The 13,115-nt window shown below is 40.6% G+C and overlaps 1 protein-coding gene across 2 annotated transcripts in view; it reads right to left on the bottom strand.

The window, feature by feature from the left end:
* GFRA1 (GDNF family receptor alpha 1) overlaps positions 1-13,115 on the bottom strand; it is a 135,950-nt gene that overhangs the window by 32,095 nt on the left and 90,740 nt on the right. For both annotated transcript variants that reach the window (XM_023929923.2, XM_023929928.2), the window contains 2 exons: positions 6,069-6,178; positions 874-1,008 (listed from right to left, as the gene is read on the bottom strand). In XM_023929923.2, coding sequence (XP_023785691.1) covers positions 874-1,008; positions 6,069-6,178 — 245 coding nt within the window. The remainder of the gene's footprint in view (positions 1-873; positions 1,009-6,068; positions 6,179-13,115) is intronic.

Raw genomic sequence — 13,115 nt, 5'->3', positions numbered from 1 at the left:
CTTTTCAGTTTCAAAGCTATGTATGGATATCTGCCTTTTTGATCTTATGCCAACACTGTCCTGCAGGTGAAGTAATCTCTTCCCCTTGCTGGGCTTGCCCCACTAATGCAATTTCAGAGGACAATCACGTAGCCTTTCAGCTTCTGCTCTGCTAGACTAGGGAAGCCAAGCTCTTTTGGTCTCCTCATTTATCTGAAATTAAAACTCTGATGCACACTCCACATCATCCAATTATGCTGTTCCAGGCAGACAGGAAATTTGAAAAGAGAACCTGCCAAAATTGACTCCACTGAGCCATTCTGAAATTTGTAATAGTCCCTAATTTGGAAGTGAGTCTGACAGAAAAAAAAAAAATCAATAATTTAACAAAATCTTTACAATAGTTACTATCCAGGCTTGTGTTAAAACCGGGCATCTGAGATCAAATATCCTAAAAAAAATGAAATTGGCTGTAAATTACAAGCACAATCTAATTTATACTTACAGCAAATCGTTCATATCCTAAACTACATGTCTTTTTTTATATGAAGTTCTTCAATTATACAGAAAACCCTCAGGTATTGCAACTCCATGTAAAGATCCTGCCTGACTGTTAGGCTCCAAATTTGACCTGTGATGTAAACATATTTCAATACCATAAAACTTTGGATTTTGGATTTTTTTTTTCTTGAGAGCTTCTAATGTTTGCTACCTTGGCCATAAATCACAGTATCAGGCATGTTTGCTCATTCTTTTAATTTTTACACCTACAACAGAACCACGCTCAACAAAGGGCAAAGTGATGGCTTCGATGCGTCGCAACACACTTAGGCAGTAAAGGAATTCCAGAAAACACCCTACAACACATTGAAAGACACCTAATTTTGTACTCACTAAGGCATATGTTGTCCTGGAAGAAATTCAGAAATTTCAGGCATTCATCTATGTCGTTGCCACTGTTGCTGCAGTCGCACCACGGGGCCACGCTGAGGCTGCTGGAGTCGATGTAGTTGGGTGTCATCACGGTGCCTGTCACCAGAGTGAAGCACAGCACTGTGAGCAACCTTTGCTCTCAAACATTCCTTCCACCCTAAGATGGCAAGCAGCCCTTGGGAAGTCATGCATTTGGGGCTGGAGTCACAACACAGAGCCACAGCAGGGCTCTGACCCGCAGACTTAACAGTTCCTGGCTCCTCTCAGCCTCTGACACCCAGCCCTGTCTGTATTTCACACCCTCTGCGGTTTGAATGCAATCACTTTAGAGACTGTAACACAACTCACACACTGAAGACACATCTCTTCCCTCCAAAAAGGATTCCCACAGTGAGCTGCATCAGCAGAACTGACAGGTAGAAAACCGTGGCAGAGGGAGGGATGGGTTGGGAGAAAGTGAGCACTTCTTTAAAGGGCTTTGCTGCCAAATCAAACACACGTGGACTGTGTTCTCAGAGCTGCACTTAAAAATCTGATTTTCCTTCCTCACTTGTGTTTTTTCTCATTTTAATTCTCACTGCAAATAAATGGCTGAAACCAGACCTGTGCTTCCTCCCCAGGTTTGCAGCCAGACTGAAAAAACATTTCTGAAATGCATGAGGAAGGAGAATGCTGGTCATGCTGAGGGGAGCCCTACCACATCTTGGAGCAGTGCTAACCCCAGGGTGCTCATGAGGGACCTGCCAGCAGAGTGGGTTAGGGTGATGAACAGAGCAAAAACCAGCATGAATGACAAGGTACAGAAGGTTTGTTGCAGGTAATAAATTAGTATCAATCCTGCTGTCTCATTACTTCTTCAGTACAATGATTATTTCCTAAACACTGCCAACAACTTTCCTGCCACAGAGTCATTCTAACTCTGCTACAAACTCTTGGGTAAATATTCTCCCATTTATATGCCAGCTCAAGGCAACCAAGAATGAAATGAAACCTAAGCAGGCATTTTGTGTCCTGAAAGATGCACAGCAACTGTTCATCACTCATCTGGATCAGGAAACTGCTGTATGATGAGCACTTGCTCAAGCCAGTAGTTTCATTGAATGCATTAACCCAGCAGGTCAGATATTCCAAAATTTTCCTAGGATTGAGAAGTTTGAGTCTTTATTTTATTTGTCTGACCAAAAGGGGAAAATTAAATAAAAAGGGGAAGGTATTCCAGACCTGAACAGCTGCCAGCTGCTTCAGGGAATATGTTCTTCACTTGATAATTTGCAATTCTAGGACAGGTCATATATTGTGAGGAAATGTGATCACATCTCCTCAAAACTGACATCAAAGCAGTCATTAAGAAGACGGAATAGATGAAGGACAAATGTTAGAGACCCAAAGTGTACACTAGGAGAGAAAATTTGGTCCATAGGTCCAGGGTCCAACAGTCTGCAATAACAGACGGGAAAGGGCTATCAAACATCAGGCTAAAAAAAGGAACATTAGAAATAACACAAATCACAGAGTGATGTCTAATAGCTTTTCAGTCACCAGACAGTGCTGGGAAATGAACAAATCAACATGCAAACTGCCTCATATGTGACGTGGGAGACAAAGGACAACAGGCACTAGGGCTGGTCTAAGACAGTAATGAATGAAAATGAATGTGGTCCCATTGTGAAATTCACAAAAAGCATCTTTTCTCTTGTTTTGGGATGTTCTTAACCCTGACTATAATCCCATACCTTTAGTTTCCTGCAGCTTTTAACAGATAGTTGCACTAATAATTGCTCAAATTCTACATGAGATTAGTACATGAGTAAACAGCATGGTTCAAAATTCATTAAATGGAGATAAGAGAATTTAGTAAAATAGGCAAATATAATTTGCATTGTTAATGAAAACTGGACAGTAGATAAATAAGAAAAGGAATGATGTTAAATTAAAAGAAAACACATTAAAATGTCTCCCCCTCATCCATGTGATGGTTCAGAACACTATTTCAGCCTTGCAACACGATCAGAAAAGAAGTGTGAGAAAGCGAAAATCAAGGGGATTTTGCAAATGGAAAGAAAATAGTAGTCTGGAAAAAAGTTCTAATTAGCAAATGCTTAGCAAAGGGTTAAAAAACCAGAAAGGTACCGAGGAAATTAAAAAGGTCACCGAGGCAAGACCTTCTTATCACAAATAGGTAATAAGGTAATTAAAATGGGTTAAGACGAGGGTTAAAAGTGTAACAGATACCAAGGTACAATTAAGGCTGATGAATACAGGAAAGACAGGACAAGGAAAGTGTGTACACAGCACACAAACTGTGCATCCAGCAAAAACAGAGTGGCTGAAAGAGCAGCTAGTAGAAAATCAGTCTGTCATTTACAGCCGGGGGCAGATGTGAACCCAAGCGGATTATATGCTCGGTTTCCTGGGGTGGATTTTCTTTCTTCCCTGCCACGTGTGTCCCTTTCCCTTCCCCCCATCTCCACTAGCTGGCATCTTGGAAATTCTGCTGATGGACACTAAGGGATCAGAGGAACCATGGTGGCTGGCAGTAAAATAGGACATGCTTGGTTTTCTGAGCTCTAGGTATCAAACGGCTCTGGATGGTCTCAAAAGCCAGCAGCCAGACTTCCACATTTTAGACAAAAGCAGAGTTGGCCTGAATTCAGCCAAGAGGTTGAGCTCAAATTAGGGTGAATAAATAAGGAGATGGATGCTGAGCCTCTGAGAAGGGGCACGGGGCTGAAGTTTCTTTGGCCCAAAGTAACTCCAGCTTATTCACACAAACTCTCATGGGATTCCTGGGAATACCAGGGAACTTGGATGGATTTTGCTCGAAACAAGGGAAATTGTACCAGAAAGTGAATGCTAAAGCAGATCTTGAAGTCAGCACTTAGAGCAAATCTTAATTCATGTGGGAGTGCAGAAGGTCCAGATGGCTTAGCCAGGCTGTAACCAAAGCACTGACTTAAACGTGGCTATCCACAGTCTCCTTTTACATTAATTATTTTTTAAATTTTTCTGCTAATTAACAAAAAAAAAAAAAAAGCTTATCCCTATACTACAATAAGGAGCCTAAAGCAATGAATTGAGGTTTTCCAAATTCCTGTAAAGCAGACATATCTTTAAAATTATATACATAACACCCTGATGCAAACATTAAAGCAGTCTTTACAGACTGTTCTCCATTTTATCAATAAAGCAACTCATACAAAACCTGTGACTGGCTCTATTTCCATTTAAAGTCATAAATTTTAGGTGGAATTCCACTAATTCCAGTGGCATTAGATCCCTGTATTTGAAGACAGACTGCATCCACTGTATCTTCCATAGAGAAGCCTCACTTTCCTGAAAAAACTCTGCGGAGGTGTAATTTTTTGCTACATTTAATGAAATGGCTAAACAAAATAATATTTTTTTAATGAAAAATATTTTATCTTAATTAAATGGAGATCCTGAAGCTCTGATGAACAAATGGATCTGTAGCAGCCTCTTACCCACAGTCTAACTCTCCTCCTTGTGTTATATATCTGTTAAACAGACATTTGAAAGATTACACTGCTGATTTCTGCCTTACTCCATTTTCATATCAGACTGGTGTCAGAAGCAGGAATTTACTGCTTCAGCACACTAAATGTTTTGGTAATTTCTTGATTTAAAAGAGTTACTACTAAGAAGCATAAACTAACACCAGTCAGTTCCTCTTTTGCATGTCTCTAGGGGCTAGCATGAAGGAAGAAAAATGTATATTTTTCCCTTTGAAAACTAGATCTCCTTTTGATTTGAACTCCTTAGGCACCCATTCCACATTTCTGATGTGTGACAGCGTTTTGCAGCATGGTCATCCCCAGTAACACAAGAACACCTCACAAGAGGAACTGGGTCATCTTTGGGGTCAAGTTGAAAAATGAAAACCAACAAAACTGCCAGCAGAATTCTCTAGGTCCAGCAAGAACTTGGCAGCTCTTACCCAGAAGTATCTGTTAGTAATAGTTACTCCTTGCCAGCAGCCAGACTTCTTAATCTCATTGACAGGATCAGATTTCAAGGCTATTCAATTCTCTGTTTCAGAGTCAAATGACAGTCTGTCATAACTGTTCAGATGTTATACCCTTTGCATACTGTCTTAATCTCTTCAGTGGTAGAAGAATATCCTTTGAAGCCATCACATCTCATTTTACCCATTGCCACATGGACTTACCTCACTTGTTAGCTGCTAGAGTAATAAGAATGGTAACAATAAGCCACTGAGTATAGCTTTCAGTCATTTTTCAGCAAACCAAACCTATTTTAGAAATATTTTCATTTTGATCTTATCTCCAGAGACATTTATTTAACAGCAGGATCAGCTTCAGGGCCTCAGCTGGCACCTTCATGCCCAACAGAAGGGGATATTGCTGCACTGCAGCAGGTGCAGGCTGTAAGCTTAAAATCATCTTATCTGGTGGCCTTTCAAATTTGTTTGTTTCAGAGTTTTGACATTCACTTATTATTTACTGCCCAACTATGATATTTCTACAACACATTCAGCTTCTTGACATGATTTCTCTCTTTCAGGAATCAAATACTGAGTGTGGCATGTGGAATCTGGCTTCCATAAAGGCATCCTTGTGCCTGTTGACACTCAGGAAGGTGACAACAAACAAAAGTAACTACATTGGGGAAGGAAGAGGATTTCAGATTTGGTCTCAGCTCATCTCACTGACAGGCATCTCTGAAAACACTTAGAGTGGACAGAAGGATATCATGGAAAGAACAGCAGCTGGAATTGATGAAAGGCTGGATTGATCTATTGTTTCATACCTCAGGTTCAGGTGTTTAGCCAGACTTGTGGCGACAGCTGCAATACCAGCCAAGCTGCACTTCCACTTGTTAACTTCCTACTCTTCTGTCCTCTACATTCAACCCTCTTCATAAGCTTTGCCTTTTAATCTTGCCATACATTTCAAATTCAAGTATCTTTCTCTCCTTATCTTCCATCCCTAATTTTCTTGTAACATACAAGCTTACCTCAAGAATCTCTGTAAGGCGAAACACGCAGGTGGAGAAACTGGCCTAGCACCATATCATACAGAATTATATTCCAGTTTTTATTTCACACAGGCCTTCCAAAATGCAGTTTGGGGCTTTTTTTCTCATGAGCAAGCCCCCACCCTTCCCTGCCCTCTTACCAATGAGCCCCGAGTAAGCGAGCAGGCAGTCAGCATAGTTCTCCTTCAGACAGCTGCTAACAGAGCGTGACTCAGGCTGGCAGTTTGTGAAGAAATCTGCAAGGCGAGATCTGCAACAGCAAGAAAAATGCGTATCTTTAAAAAATCAAGCCTGAAGGCATTCTTACCTTTTACACACTCTGTTTTTGGACATGGCTTAATATTCTTTAACTTAAATGCATACTGGACACATTTCAGACATTGAGAGTCTCTTTCTAAGACGCATCTCTTTCCAGAATCTGGTTTTGAAGTCGGAACAAGAAAGTGTAAGGAAACAGTAAAAAGGAACAGAGCAACAGAGGAATGCCTGCGCTTTACTAAAAGAAATGTTCTGCATTTTCATGCCACAAAAAAAAGACAAAGACTGATTTTATCATATGAGAAGTCATTTTGCCTGGATCTGAACCCTAACTGGAGTCTTTTATTCAGAACACAGTTTCTGCTGTTTTACTGAATACACAAAACCCAATGTTTGTACTCAGAGAGCAAGCAAGGCTCTTATTGCAAGACTTGAAGCAGGAGCTGCTTTGGTGGTGCCCCATGTTCCAGAGAGTGGGCTCACCCTGCTCTGGCCTGGCCTCCCCATGCCCCAGGGCCACGGCACTGAGAGTCTGTGTGCTCCTGTGAAATACACATTTACCCAAACCCCAGAGCACTGAGTCCAGGGCTGAGATGAAAGGAAAGTGTGTTCTGCATCGAGTTCTGCTGCTGAGTGGCCACACTTCCCTCAGCCAGCCCACGACTGAGGAGGGGTGACTGAGGATGATGATTACATGCAGGAGGTGCTTTAAGACCAGGAGTGAAGCTGTATTGTCACCAGCTGATCACTACCGTGCTGGAAATTAAAAGGACTAACAGACAGGATCTCTTCTGGTTATTTGTGATTTTAAGGCCACATAATGCTCCCATTCAGGTCTCTGAAATTTGCCAGGCATTGATGAGGTGGGTGAAGGTCACACATCCTACAGACACTCCCCTGCTCATCTTAGCCTTACAGTCTTGAAGTAGTGACTTTTGTTTATTTACAAAGTGTTTTTTAGACCTTCATCTATTAAAAAAAAAAAAAAAAACAAAAAAAACCACCTCCCTACTTCAATTTTCTCTTCTGTGAAATAGTTATAAAAATGTTCTTTTGCATCTGACAACCGACAGTAATGTCTCAGGATCAGATGCTTAATCTTTGCAAAGCCCTCTCAAAATCAGAATCGTATAAGCTATGAATTTTCATCACTGCTCCAGCATTATGCAGATTTGCAATATAAATGCTCTTTTTCAGTTTTGCAGCAACCCCACAAAAGTTAGCAGAAAGAAGTGATTTGCAAGTGATTTACTTTATTTGTTTACATGCTCCAGAGACTAATTATCTTTGCTTGCTTTATTGTTTTACCTACCCCAGAATGGGACTGGATACACATCATTAATTGGCCTGAAAGTAACGATGGGCAAACATCAAAAGGTTCAGAGGCTCAGTTTGAGAAAGCATCCTATAAATAAACTCTATGCAACCTGTACCTGAATTTATGAGAGCTGTTCTCATGGCCTTATTTCAGTTCCATCTCTAGCTAACTTTACTGACACCAGAAAATCCATGGTTGCCTTCAAGCCACAGTCAACCCTAAGCTTTTCTCTCCCTCTCTTGCCTTATTTAACCACTTAACCTTGAGATGGAAATCTGTACCCAGTTGCCTTTAATAGCTTTAAAAAAATCAACCTTTCTAGCAATACTTACACATCCATGCATACACATGTTTCTAAATTTACATAAAATGCCTGCTTAGCTGGTGAATATATACTGTACCTACCAGGAGACAGTCTGAGAAGAAATGGGTCTCAAGATTTGGAAAGAGATAAATTGCAGCACCATGAAGAAAATCTGGGAAAGGAAACCTTCTGTCACTACAGTGATTCCTCTCCCAGTCAGTAATTAAGACAGTGGCTTGAATCCAGCTTTTGGATCAATTGGGAACAAAGAGAGTTGACAGTTTCCAAGGATTTTTCTAATTCTACTAATACCTGGATGAAGTCAGGTTTAGAACAGAATAGAGCCTATTACATCTATCTAGTATGAAAAACCTCTGCCAGGGTAGAAAGGGCAAGCCTTCTGCACAAATAGTATTCTTGTATTTCTAAAACAAAGTAGCTCCTCGGATCTAAATTTCATTATTTATGTGACCACAAATAAGTCTTTTCAGCAATGGATTACACAATCAGCATCTTGATAATCCTGAAAACACTTCTTGCAAACATTTCATCATTCTTAAATGTCCAGTTCTCCCTTAGGTTATTAGGTGCATTGGTCCAGAGATCATTTAATACACTCCTCTTCTCTAAATGTTTTTAAGGACTGATAACTGTGGAATAAAACCAGTCATTTACTACACAGCCTGCTTAAAGAACTTATTTGTTGTAAATTTTAAAGGAGCCTAAAAATAGCTCTGCTGATCTCTTTTGCATAGACCTTGATTTCCATGCGAATTTCTGAAGAATTTTTGTGGTCATAAAAAGTAATGATGTGACAACACTGCACATTTAAGTTTTCATAAGTCAAATATAGTTCAGGTAGCTCTGGTCTGAGCATTACTGGACATTATCACACAACCCTTCCCTAGCCAGTCATCCAAACTTCACACAATCCAAGCTCTCACTCTCTCCTGAGCTGTTAACCACACCTGATACTTATGTGGATTCATTTGCACTGGACATAAAGTTAAGGCCAGAAAATAAAAACAGAGACCTCCATCTGCCACAAAATACTCCAATACTTTCAGTGAAGATCAACCCCCAAACATTTCCAGTAGAAACACCAAAACAGTGGTACTGCTACTTATCTAGAGAGAAGGACAAATTAGCCTAATGGGAACCATTAATCCTAAAGTATTGCACATGAATGTTAAGAACTGTCTGGGTAAAAGAGACAATCCTTTTAGGGATGTGGAATCAGAGCAATCTGATAATAGCAGTTTTACCAAAAAATGTGCACTGTGTTAATTTAGTGCTCCTTCAGCAGGAGGCAACTTGAGGGTTTCTAACCCATGACTGAGCAATTTTGTTATCCAGAGAACAAACAGAGCTTGCCAGGTGTACCTCCAAGTGTGCACAGTTTTACATGTGCAGTGTGCATAGATGTATCTCACTGCTGTAGGGAGAGACAGGCAGTTTCATATTGTTCATATCATGTAGCAGGACCACATTTAAAAGGAACTATTAATTTCTTTTTCTGTCACAAAATCCTCATTGTGCACAGCCACATTTATGATTTGTTCCCTTTTCCCTGCATAAATAACAGATACTACTCAGAAATCTTCCTTCCAGGAAGAGGAAAAAAGAAAAAAAAAAAACCATCTCTTTGCAGGGCAAAAACCCCACAAATTAAGTTAGTCCTACTCAGCCCTGGAAAACCTGCAGATGTTCTGGAAAGCCTTAAATATTCAGTATACCACTAGCTGGAAAACTAAGAATAATCCCATCAGCAAATTCAAAGAAAATCTGCTCAAACAACAAACAGCCTTTCTGAACAGAAGAGAAAAAATCCCAAACCTGCTATTCTCTAATGCTTTGTATTAATACCTGTAAAATAATTTGTAACAGTTAAAAATACAAAGGAAGCAAAGTTAATTTGCTTTCCTTATGATAGTGGCTCTTCAAACACTCAGTTGGATAATTCAAAACTTTCACATTTTGCTTACAAATAAGCTTTTTTAATAGCAGTATTGTATTGAATCTGAATATAATTTTTGAAGCAATTTAATTTTATATTAGCACAGACCGTTGCATAGACAACATTGATTAGGTTTTTCACTACTTTTTGTTCTCAAGGCTCTGTAGAAGTTCTTTGACGTCCTGAAGTTATCTTTGATATTAATCAGTTCTCCCTCTTCAAGGCTGGTCAATTCAGCTTTTAGTCATGGGTGCAGTATTTAAAAGTATGATAAAAATTGTGAAGTTGCCGAAAATTTTTACAATTTTTAGTTTGGATCTGGTGCAAATCATGTGGTGCAGATCATGACCTATCATGAAAGCATCACTCTGAAGCAGGTTCCTCCTCAAGAAGTATCCATGTCACTGGGATGGCAGGTGCTGTTTTCTCTTCCTTTTTTCCCTGTGACTGTATTGTTGGTACACAAGGGCTGAGCCCTCAAGGACAGAAACCTCTCTCAGCCTTGCCTTGGCACTGGTGATGTTCACAGCACGCAAGACACTGAACTCAGGTCTCCTGCTCTGCTGCTGCTGCCCACACGTGGGTTGTGATGTCCAAGTGAGTGGTTGCAACCACCTGGCCTGACAGGAGTGCAGGGAGTGACAGTGCTCCTGTGCCACACCTCAGGGATGTCAGGTGAGGTCTGGACACGCTCACTGCCACCTCTCCTTGCGCTGCTGCTTGTGTTTAGGCACCTATTTATAGCAGTACCATGAAGAGTACGTAAATGCCAGAGCTGAGAGACTGAGGTGACTCCACTAATTAGTCAGAGCTGCTCTAGCGTCTAGACACCATTTGGGAGTGCAGTCACGTAAGGGAAGTGCTGCATCAATATTCAAAACAGAAAAGAGGTATAAATCCGACACTGAAAAAAGCCAGACTAAGTCAATGAATGTGTGTCACGGTGATAAATGGCACCATTACAGAAAAAAACAACAAGTCAAAATACTTGTTCTTCTTTCGTGGGGGTCAACTGCAGTGTCCTGCTCTGGCTACAAATAGCTCCCGTATGGCTGGAGTGGTGCTGCTGCTGCTGGGATGCAAGAGCTGGTGCAAGGCTTGGTATGTGGCCAAACTAATGGCTTTATTGTTGGAGGAGCATTTCATTTTCTTCTTTTTTCATAAACAGAAAACGAGGCAAAGGCCACATATGCAACTCCATCAACCAGTGGGACGAAAAAAGCCTCAGAAGAGCTCTGTAATGAGATGACTCTCCCTCCACATAGTAAAGCAGCATTGATCCATCTTTTTTTCATTAAAGGACACTAGAGCTGTGTAATATTAATAAATCTTACACCTCCTTAGCTATCTGCACACATTGTTGAGCACCTGTGAGCACCTACAAATTCTGACATTTTATTTAAGAGGTCACTTTCCCATGTATTTATTGAACAGTGGCCCCAATAAATTTTTCCAAGGAAAAGGCTGGTTTGTGTTTGGTTGCTACCTTCCCTCTCAAACAATGTCAGCATCCAAGCCCTGAGGTCACTGATGTTCCTGCCCAGCCAAGGGCCCCACTGAGCCAGGTCTGTCCATGGGCTGATGTCCCAGGGAGATGCCCCATGCCTGGGACTGCCCCCTCCTGAGCTGGGCTGGTGGGATGAGCCCAGCCCAAAAGGTTCTGTCCTGCCTGTCCTGGAGTCCCCAGGAAGCCCTGATCCCACCCTGCACCCTGACACCCAGCTCAGCATTTGTACCTTTTGGGGAGTGGGTGGGTTAAAAAAGGACGTGATGGCAAGCCATTTGGCTCCCTACACCTAAATATTGAAGGCAGTTTCTCTCACATGAGCTGATCCAAACCTTTTCCAACACTGGCAGAAACAAGTACAGGATTTTAGACCTCAAATACCAGCTACTAACTGAAAGCTGTTTTTTATCTAGTTTTGCTGCTGTTTTGTTATTTTAAATGTCTGGCAGCATAAACCCAAGCAAATATTTGATTCTGGATTCAACTAGCCTCTCAAAACTGTGTTGTTCATCTGGAAGCAAAATATGGACAATGCCCAATTACACAGAGGCAGCCTGTTTGGATTGTGGGATAACTAGACACAGGAACAAACACCAGGGACCACACAAGATGCACTGAGATGCCTTCTAGCAGCAGGAATGCTTGCTCAGAGCATCAGGCACGAAGCCCACCAAGGCTGGTCCCTCCAGAGGAGCACCCACACTCGACCCAGCTCGCTGTCTGTACCATGTCCCCACCACATTTGCCAGCATTGATGTTACTGCTCAGGCTTTTTGTTTACTAGGGGCCTCCTGGACATTTAATACCCCAGAAAATGGAGATCTAACTCACTGAAATTCAGCCATGCAAAATGAAAAGCATTTCCACCTATGCATATCTGTGTTTTAGAATTAAAAGTACAAACACAGTATTCTTTCTGTTCTTCTATTAACAAATTAATACCCTACAGCCATGCTCTTTTACTGCACTTTGTGGAAAGCAAAATAATTTCTATATAATTTTCTGTTATTATTATCTTTTTTCCTTTGCTCATGTTAGACCAGTTAGATCTTCTTACACAGAATCTGCTACAGAAAATCAAAAGAACTCACCAAAACACTAATGTCATAGTTTATCAAAATTAATTAAATCCTCTAAGCGACTCAAGATCATGCATGAGAGTAATTTTAATTTAATATATTAGGTCTCCTTTGGGTTTAAGGGAAACTACTAAGCTCAAATGTGATTCTAAACAAGTATGATTTATTTGAAATTGGGTTATATAAATATTTATATACTACTGACCTTTTGTGTAATAAAACCAATTTTGAAAAATATGGTGAAAATCCTGAGCACAAGGTGATGCAATAAAGAATTAGAACAGTGATTCTCAGATGCTGTGACACAAAACAGAATTTTCCCTTTAAAAAAAATTACCTCACATCATTTTTTAGAGGCCTGTTTGAGAGAACATCTGGAAAACATTCCACAGGAAATCAAACCTATATTAAGTATGTTTTGCAGGGCTCTGTTTCCTTGCATCGACCTTAAGCATTCATAATGTGTTTCTGTCTTCTCAGCTGCAAAGAAAACACTTCTGTCACAGTCCTCTACAGAATGACAGGCTGAATTGTCAGCCTGTGATTTTATCAGGGGATGCTGGTAAGATTTCTATTTAGTCTACCTGTCTCTGTACCAAAGCTCTCCAATAACATGAACAAATCCACCAGCTGCTTTCCAACTATCATAAATTTATATATATATTTGTTTAATTTCCTTTATGCCTCTTAATTTGAAGCATCTAAATAAAAATGACTGGCATTTCGAAGGATGCCCAGCCCTCAATGTCTCCTGACAGGATGTT

The sequence above is a fragment of the Cyanistes caeruleus genome, chromosome 8 (assembly GCF_971803275.1).
Source record: "Cyanistes caeruleus chromosome 8, bCyaCae1.hap1.1, whole genome shotgun sequence".
Classification (NCBI taxonomy): Eukaryota; Metazoa; Chordata; class Aves; order Passeriformes; family Paridae; genus Cyanistes; species Cyanistes caeruleus.
This window is presented reverse-complemented; position numbering and strand designations above follow the sequence as displayed.